The 9,087-nt window shown below is 37.5% G+C and overlaps 2 protein-coding genes across 3 annotated transcripts; both read right to left on the bottom strand.

Annotated features, from left to right (window-relative positions):
* Positions 1–267: 267 nt before the first annotated feature.
* Positions 268–3,076, bottom strand: LOC18611089 (SAP domain-containing protein). 2 transcript variants are annotated; one of them, XM_018127087.2, is made up of 9 exons: positions 2,744–3,076; positions 2,546–2,667; positions 2,313–2,430; positions 2,117–2,178; positions 1,939–1,990; positions 1,720–1,825; positions 1,378–1,533; positions 1,178–1,295; positions 268–1,067 (listed from the first exon to the last, which is right to left on the bottom strand). In XM_018127087.2, exons 1-9 carry the CDS (start codon positions 2,890–2,892, stop codon positions 580–582), a joined length of 1,371 nt encoding a protein of 456 aa, XP_017982576.2. In that variant the 5' UTR covers positions 2,893–3,076; the 3' UTR covers positions 268–579. The 2 variants fall into 2 exon arrangements, with proteins under 2 accessions (XP_017982576.2, XP_007047193.3); XM_007047131.3 differs by having other exon boundaries at positions 1,378–1,476.
* A 200-nt stretch (positions 3,077–3,276) lies between these two features.
* Positions 3,277–8,337, bottom strand: CRK (CDPK-related kinase). The gene is made up of 11 exons (XM_007047129.3): positions 7,428–8,337; positions 6,860–6,990; positions 6,705–6,746; positions 6,470–6,578; positions 6,131–6,209; positions 5,744–6,040; positions 5,556–5,668; positions 4,866–4,973; positions 4,724–4,786; positions 4,466–4,633; positions 3,277–3,862 (listed from the first exon to the last, which is right to left on the bottom strand). The coding sequence occupies exons 1-11, from the start codon at positions 8,067–8,069 to the stop codon at positions 3,722–3,724; spliced, it is 1,893 nt and encodes a 630-aa protein (XP_007047191.1). The 5' UTR covers positions 8,070–8,337; the 3' UTR covers positions 3,277–3,721.
* Between the last annotated feature and the right edge of the window lie 750 nt (positions 8,338–9,087).

Here is a 9,087-nt window from a genome sequence, read left to right as displayed (position 1 = left end):
GGGGAAGATTAGGGGGAATGAATGAAATGAAAGTTATTCTTGCTTCTGATTGTTAGGTTCTATGAGAATGGAATACAGAACTGCTTTCAGATGATGAGAAATATAAATCGTTGATTACCCAATTTATTAAATCGGGATGATGTTGCCCTAATTTGCACGAATAAGAGTATTAACAAATCCTCACATATATATATATATATATATATATATATATATATATACACCGACCATTTACCAGAAAACACAATTTGGTAGACAGCTACCATATGATCCAGAAACTCAACGTTGTAAAATATTAACAGAACAATTCAGTACCAAAAGTGCACAAATATGTCATCTGAGGATTTCAAGCAACGAATTGCATGTACAAGCCTAGCACAAAATGTCCCTTTCCTATCAACGTGGATCATTTCCATGCTGAGAAGATAACTAGCAGCTGTCGATCCTGCACCTTGATATCCTAATGAAAACCAAGTGAAAATCATTCTTCCTCCATTTGTATGCCTCCACTCTAGAAGGCTATTGATATAATAACAGACTGTCAACATGCATCAAATCTGGAGACCAGATCATATTCCTTTATTTATGGCAAAAGCCAGGATTTGAGTTGGCATGGTGGGTGTAGCTGTGGTTGTTGAAATTGAACCCCTGGTACTGTGAAGCAGGTACGGTCCACTCATCAACATAAGGTCTAAAAGGCAATGATCTTACCATTGTTGAAGTGGATCCCATGTCATAGCAGGCAAAATGGAGTGGTGCATTCCGGTGTTGAGATTTATAAGGATTTAGGACAGGACCAGCATATGAATGACAAGTTGCACCTTTATTTTCGGTGAAATGAACAGGTTTTCGATGACTATAAGAAGAATTAGAGACTCTTAGCCTTGAGTTTTGCTTCTTTTTCACCTGTCCAACCAGAGAAGTTGCTTGATAATTTTTGCTCATATTTGCACGCCTTGGAATAGAGGCTTTTCCTTGTGCATTAACAATCTTTCCCTTCTCTTGTTCAGTTGCTTTTCTCTTTTTTGATGGTTGTGAATGATGCAAATGCTTTTGATGTTTTGTACCTAATTAAAACCAAAGAACAAAAATGTGATGTAAAATTCCAGTGCTCACTAGTCAAGAAAATTGGAATGCACAGAAACATATTTTGCTTCTCCATCTCTCTTCTACATACCAACATCTTTAGTCCACTTCTTCTTTGATTTTTTCATTGCTTTCACCAGTCTTGCTGCTTTGCCCCGTCTGTGCTTCTCAGCAAGTACATTTCTTCTTTCTGCCTCATCACTCCAACGCTGATATAAAAAAGAAAGCATAAATTAATCAAACTTATCAAGGCACTACCTGGAGAAAGCCAATTTCCAGCCAATTACTTACCTGTCTGTAAGCTTTCAATTTGTAAAGGTTACGACCCTTTACAAGCAAAGGAAATAATGAAGGCAATTTCTTGATCCCCTTGCTCCACAATACTTCAACCTTTTGCATAAAAAACATTGAACTGGCAGATAGTGTCATCAAGGGCCTAAACAACTCCTAGATAAAAAAAAATTATGGAAAATGGAAGAAAGGAACAAATTGTCATTTATCACCATTTCCCAACTAACCTCAGACAGCTAAAATCAACCCGTTTTAACATATCTTTGTTTTTGAAACTAAAATGTCCACCACTTAGAGGACTTAAAACTTTCTTCCTGAAATAAGATAATGTGTTAGCGTTACCGTAAATGTATGTTGTTGTTTGGCCTTGCCATAGCTTTCCTTAACAACCTTTCCAGCAACAGTTCTCCTCCCCAGAAGCCTCCCATGCCTTGTCACTTTATTGAACCTGTTTAAATCCAAACCTCAATTTACATTGCCCAGAAAAGGAAAATGTAAGACAAGAAATAGAGTATCTGAGATGAAAGTGACAGCAAGATATGAGCTTAGATAAGGGATTACTTCTCATAAACCTTCTGCTCGAACAAAACAACATCTCCTTTACAAACATCACCTGCATTATTAAGTCAATATTTTTTTTCCAATTACTCACCTAAAACGCCAAAACATTAATGGGAATGCAGAAAAAGAGAGAAAGGGGGGGGAGGGGAGGGGGAAGTGTTAAGAAAAGCCAGTTTACCAGTACAGTTGATAAAAAAGGATGACCTGGGATAAAGGGCTTCGGCATTCCCATCTTTTATTCTGAGAAACAAAGAGGAAAAAGAAACTGCTGTTAATTCCCAAAATTAACAGTCACTCATACAGAATTATTGCAATATGAAAGCAGAAATCGGAACGGGAATTATTATATAATGGTAAGAAGGTGAAGAAATTACTTCCAATGCTCGAGAATTCTCTGTTGGCACACTGCCTTAGTGCCCGTAATTCGGAGGCCATGATTCCGCAAATAAGCTTTGCATTTTCTTAAGCTTAAGCTTTCTAATTTACCTCCTTCTATGGAAATGGAATACAAGGATCATAATAATTATAAGAATCTTTTCTACTCAAATGCAATCTCTATTTTCCAAAAAGAAAAAGAAAATCTTAAATTCTAATAGGGGAAACTGACCCTTGAGAAGATCGATGACTCGATTGCAGAGAGTCTCGTCGTTCTCAGTCCGACCATTATCGTCTGATTCGTTCCCTTCCTCTTCGTCTTCTTCTTCTTCTTCTTCTTCAGTTTCATTTCCACTAATGACTTGAAAATTAAATCAAAAAGGAAAAGGCAAAATGGAAGTCATTGAAATTGAAATACGAATTTAAATACCTGGAACTAGAAAAACTATTATTCTCATAATGATCATCATCATAGTCTTCCTCTTCTTCTTCTTCTTCGGTTTCTAGTTCATCTTCTTCCTCAGAAGAAGAAGAGAGGGAAATGAAAGTACGTTTGCCTTTCTTCTTCGAGTCAGCCATGTGACTAATTCCAACAGAAAATTACGACTGTAAGGTGCAAACTCAACTTGGAAATTTTCTTTTATTTCTTTTCCGCAACGAAATTTAAAATTTTGAGAAAATCGAGGCCGACCAATGTACGGTCACATATCGTTCGGGTTCTTAAAGCTTCGAGTACCACTGCTGGCCCGATACTCTTTGAAGATGCCCTTTTCGGCCCAATTAAAGCCCACCATCAGATTGTCCACAAGTTCAATTTGCTTGTGGGCTTGACATCTGGCTTTAATTAATGCGAGTCACTGTTTGAAAAGGATTGACCTTGGAACAAAGATACCGGAGAAGGCAAAAGTGAAAATAAGTAGTTCAATTTATTGAATCTTGGATCAGCTAAGACAGGGAAGGGTGTAGGGGGACAAGAACTTTTGATTACAAATTATAGAACACAGAAGACGATGATACAGCAGCAATCACGGTCTCACGATGCTTGTCGAAATATGTCAGATTATCAAAGTCTCTTGTAACCAGTTGAGAAATATTCTCACCTGAAATTGAACACATGTTTTAAACTACAACTTTACAGTGGGAAACATAAATGCCTAAAGGTTTGTCAATGTTAAGTTGCACTTGCACGAGGTTTCATGGCTTCAATCATGTGTTTTTTATAAAGCTTGTGCCTAACAGATGAAGTAGCCAAAACCAAAGCGCTAGGGGGACGTTGCTTGCGGTGGCAAAATTCCCTCTACCTTGTATTATGTTCAGGCTAGCAAAGACCTCACCTCATCCATTTATTAGGCAGACCAGCTCTGGAAAGACGCAAATTCTTGGGAGCTCTAATGAAGTTCTACAAAATCTATGGAGCTTTTGCAAGGGTTCGGCTTGACACACCGTGCAATAATTTGACAAACCCAAGAAAACTCAGCTTTCCATCAGTGTGCCGAATCCAGTCATGAAGGACAGCGTGAACAGGCACGGATGGGCCCAGTCCAAGTTCCTGAAAAGTCATCGTCAAAATGCTAGAGATTAGTCTAGGGTTTCTGTTGCTTCACAGCTTCACATTGAACTTCACTGCTCAAGATAACATAGAAACTTAATTGCATTGTTAAATTTATAGAAATCTAAAAAAGGAAGAAGCTTCCCCCTATAATCAATGACACAATAACTCCACATTTCTGCAACTTACTTTATAGAGACTATACAACTCTCTTAATTACAGCTGACGCTCATGAGCAAGAAAGTAAAAAGGTCTTTTATGATTTTATCTCAGCATTAATTGCATTCTCCCTTCGTCTATATCCTTCCCAATGATAGTGTCATCACATATGTTGCACAAGATTGAGGAGCATAATAAACAGAAAATAAAGACAAAAAGTCATAGAGTTAATCATTTGTCAAACCGGTGAAAATTGAAGTCTAATTCTTATAAAGGACAGAAAAATAAACGTCATAAATACGGCTTTAATTTTTTCATGACTGCCAACCTACCCACGTCATGTTATAAATAGTGTGCAAAATGGTAATAATGAATTAAATAATCATTCAAAGAGGTATACATGCAAAAAGTTGTCCTGGGTCAAGCAAAAGGAGATCAACATACCGAAGGTAGCTCTTCAATGACTATTGCTCTGTTTCCATCCTTCTCAAAAAGTTCATACGCACAACGGGCATGTTGTTCCCACCGATCAAGAGCCTCCAGCTGATGAACACTTAATGCAGCTGCGCAGAATTCATCAAAGTCCATCCGTCTATATTGAAGTGCATTTAGCTACCAAAAAGTGCACAAATATAGAGATTTAGATCACCACTTAATTTTGTATAGATTGCTACAACAGTAAAAACCAGAAGAAGCACCTACTGATGCTAGAAATTCAGGTATGCGAGACTCCTTCATAGCATCTGTTGCATTTTTCATCAAAGCCTGACCAGAGCAAGAGCATTAGATGATTATTCACAAGAAAACGGATGAAAAACTATCAAGATTATGGGGAAAAACCAACCGCTTTAACATTTTCTAAGCTAATAGTGCCATTTTTATTTGGTTCCAATAGTGCAAACTGCTCCTTCAAGTAAAAGAGCTCATCCACGGTCAATGTTTTAGACAGAGCCTGCATAAATATCAGCAAAAGGGGAAATAAGCAAATTCATCCATACAGGAGCTAGAAATCACACGCACAAAAAGGAAGAAATTTGTATAATAAAACTAGGAAAGCTATTAGGTAACTGGAGGAAGCTTCAAGTAATAAAAACCTCTAACGGTAATAAGATAAGCAATTCGACATCTAATAAGAGCATTTTTTTTTTGAACAAAAAAGTCTAATGGAAGCACTTTTATCTAAAGTACCCTCTCACTTCATAAAGGAAGCAGGTACAAACTTATTCATGACTAAGTGCTAAAACAAAGTTTGAGTCACCTTTTGCGACCTTCAATAATTATTTAGCTCCGATACAGAAACCACTAGGCAGTTCATACATTCAAGTTCAAATTGAGAGTGGTTTTATGTGTATAATTGGAGTGACCCCCTATAGCACCTTTCTAAAGTCGGCCCCAGATTTATACAAGTTGTTCTGAACTAAAACTTCCCAAACCATGCCTGAGAGAGAAAAACACATCAAAATAGAGATGTGTTTTCTACACACTAAGAATTACAGACAGAGAATAATGTTGATATTTATCACCATATACGCACCCTTAAAGCAGCTTTCCGAAGAGATGAAGAGCGCAGGTAAGCCTTCATGAGTTTGAATATCAATACATCTAAGGGCACTTTCACGTCACTATAATTTTTTATCCAGGGATGACCTGCAGCAAACAATTGTGACTAACATTTCAAGAACAGAAGAATAATGAGCTTATGGCAGAAAATGAGGCACTCACTCAAGGCTTGGGCTGCAGTCAATCTTTTCCTAGGGTCCTTATTAAGTAAGCGCTTCACAAAATCCCTAGCCTCAGAAGATAGTGATGGCCAAGGTGCTTCATCAAAACTGGGATCGGCTTTTAAAACAGCTCGAAAAATCCCAGACTCTGTTCGGGCCCAAAATGGACGACTACCACACAACAGAATATATGCAATCACACCTATACTCCAGACATCTGCTTCCGTACTGTAAGACCTATGTAGAACTTCTGGTGCTACATAGTATGCACTACCAACAATATCATTAAGCCTTTCATCTGCAAATGGAAAAATACAAAGAAAACATTAACAAATTTATAAAATGACTACCGCAGTATAGCTTATGTAATAGGAAACGGATTATAAACCTGGTTTCACAAAATCTGACAAGCCAAAGTCTATTGCCTTCAATGGTGAATTTTCATCCTTTGACGTAAACAAGAAATTCTGGTACAGAAAATAGCTAAACTTAGAACAATATCAGGTAATAGAATGGAGCACAACCGAGAAAATAAGCAGCAGTTTTCCGCTTAAGTTAGGTGCTTGTTCTTGAATGTTATTGCTTAACCAGAATATTTAGCCCAAATCTATGCTCATGGAAAGCCCTTACATAGAAGTCAGAAATCTTATTTTTGACCCCAAAACCAGTGCAATACAACTTAATAAAAATATCAGAAAACCTGATTAAAACTGGAAATGTATTTCACCTCAGGTTTAAGATCCCGGTGCACAACACCCTGGAGATGGCAAAAGGCAACGACATTAAGTATCTGAATCATCACAGCTTTTGCATCATCCTCAGTGTATTTTCCACCCCTGCATAAATAGAAGCATATGCTTCATAAGTAATAAAATGAAAACTATTCATTCATCCTCAATTTCCTACATTTTGCCACTCAATAAAATACAGAGCTTTGAAGCAGCTATTATTAGAAGAAATACCTTGAAAGTATCCTGTCCAAGAGCTCCCCTCCTTCACATAATCTGAAAGATGCATGGTAACTTATTAGAACCAGTTGCAATAGACCCCATGCAATGGTCATCAAACAGAAACAAACACAAACACAAAATATAATCATACTTTTCATGACACTTACTCCATTACTATGTAGATGTTATCATGGTCCTCATATGCATCATAGAACTGTACGAGATTGTTATGTCCAGACAGTGCTCTTAATATTTTTACCTCCCTTCTAACATCTTCGATTGCAATTGCTGTGGTCATCTATCAACACAAAACAAAATCAACAATGAGAAAAACAAAAAGCAGTTATCATAACATTTCAGTTCAAGGCACAAAACGGCTACTACCCAGAAATAAAGTTGTTCTGCTTTTCTAAGGCATAATTTAAAAACTATAGCCAATACATTTATGGATATAATTAAGTCTTAACAATTATGGAAGACACAGCAATCAGAATTGAACTCGGTGAGTATACATATTTAAATTTGAGCTATGATCAATCTATGCTCCCTTCAGAAACTCAATAACTTCATATTTAAATTTATTATTGCATTTGAGTAAATCTAAGAATCTAATCCACGTTACTTCTCAACGGATCTCATTTCTTCAATGTCAGAAGTTTTCAACCAAATCAATAAACAAAAACAGGAAAAGCTTCAAAAAAATGATAATAAAAACAACAAAAAATAAAAAGAGACCTTCGCTTTCGGTATAACTTTAACGGCAACTTGCTGTCCTTTAAGCTCTCCTTTCTTGAACTTCGCCGCACAAGTATAACCGAAATGGCCTCTCCCGACCTCGTCTCCAAGCTCATATTTGCTCCCGAAGTGCTTCGAGAACCCGAAGCTCTTATCCAGTCCAGTACCGCCAGCTCCTGCAGCGGCCGCCGCCTCCGCCTCGCTTCCTTCCGGAATTGCAGCCTCATTCGGTTTCACAGACCCGTGCCGCCGCGCAAGCACCGCCCTAATATGCTTCGCCGGCGACGGCGGAGGGAACGGCCTCCTGAAAAACCGCTTCGGAGTCGAAGTGGCCGAAGATCTCGCCGGAGACTTCTTGGAGAACAAGTAGCTAGCTGGACTTGGACTATAGAACGGGAAAAACGGAGATTTCTTGCCTTCATTGTTGGAATTTGAGTTTCCCTTCTCTTCATCGTCTTTACCTTGATCTTCCGTAGGGTTCCGGTTTTGGTTACCGTTTACTGCATCTGGCAAGGGCGAAGCTGGAATAGAGTTAGACTTCCGGTGGATATCGTTATTCCGGGGATGAATAGGGGTATTTCTGGAATCAGATTTAGGAGGAAACGAAGGGTTTGGGGAGGGTTTGGAAGTGCAAAGACCCATTGAGGAGTAAAGCCTATCTCTCTCTTTCTCTCTTTTCCCCCCCAACCAGAGTGTAGGATTTTAAATCTCCCCTTAAACCATTTGAAGCTGGATAAAATTGAATTGAAAATCAAAAAGAAAAAAAAATTAAAGAATTGATATTTTTCTTCTTTGGAAAACAGAAGCTTTTTTTGTCTCTGGTGTTTGAAAGTGTGTATATCGGAGAGATGGGGGATCTACAGATGATGATAAAAAGGAAACGACGATGAGTGCACTTTTTCGTTCATTAAAAAAATAAAGAGGAAAGTGTAAACTAATTTTATTTTGTTCTTTTTTTTATTTAATTGAAAAAGATGGGTTAGCTTTTGTGGGGCCAACGGGGGGTCCAGTGAATAGAGTTTCCACGTGGCGTGATTCTAGGGCGGTTGTTAATTAATTTGGTTTGGTTCAGTTTTGATGCGCAGTAATTTGGTTACGAAATTTCCTGGTCTTTGTTTCTTTTTTGTTAATTCGGCTTTTGATTGTTTCCATCTTTTGAGTAGAATTGACATTTTTCCAATTCTGGTTACTTTGGTTGGATAATGTCAAAACAACGCCGTTTAACTACTTTTGCTTCATGGATAAGGTCTCTTTCTACTCCCGTCGTTTGTCAGGGTGATAGAGTAATATTAATTTTAGTGATTAAATATGTCCATAAAGTAAGAATTAAAAAACAATTGGAGGAAAATTATTCTTGAATAACTGAGTAAGATAGTTTTCTTTTTCTCAATATAAGAAACTTCTCTCTTCTTTCCTTTCCTTTTTTTTTTTTCTAAATATTTTTATTTTACCTTAAGCTACGTGCAAATATTAATCCACATTTCAACCTAAGATCCATTTTTTCCTACGCCGAAAGATATAAAATAAATATAATAATTTTAACAAGGAGCGGGTCCAATTCACATGAAAGTGGGGAGTAGTTAATGAATGTGGGAGAGTTCAAAATTTCCAAATATCACACAATATCTGACACTTTTCCTTTCTCCTTTTTCCTTTCCCC

Source organism: Theobroma cacao, chromosome 1 (genome assembly GCF_053813885.1).
Source record: "Theobroma cacao isolate CCN51 chromosome 1, ASM5381388v1, whole genome shotgun sequence".
Taxonomy (NCBI): Eukaryota; Viridiplantae; Streptophyta; class Magnoliopsida; order Malvales; family Malvaceae; genus Theobroma; species Theobroma cacao.
This window is presented reverse-complemented; position numbering and strand designations above follow the sequence as displayed.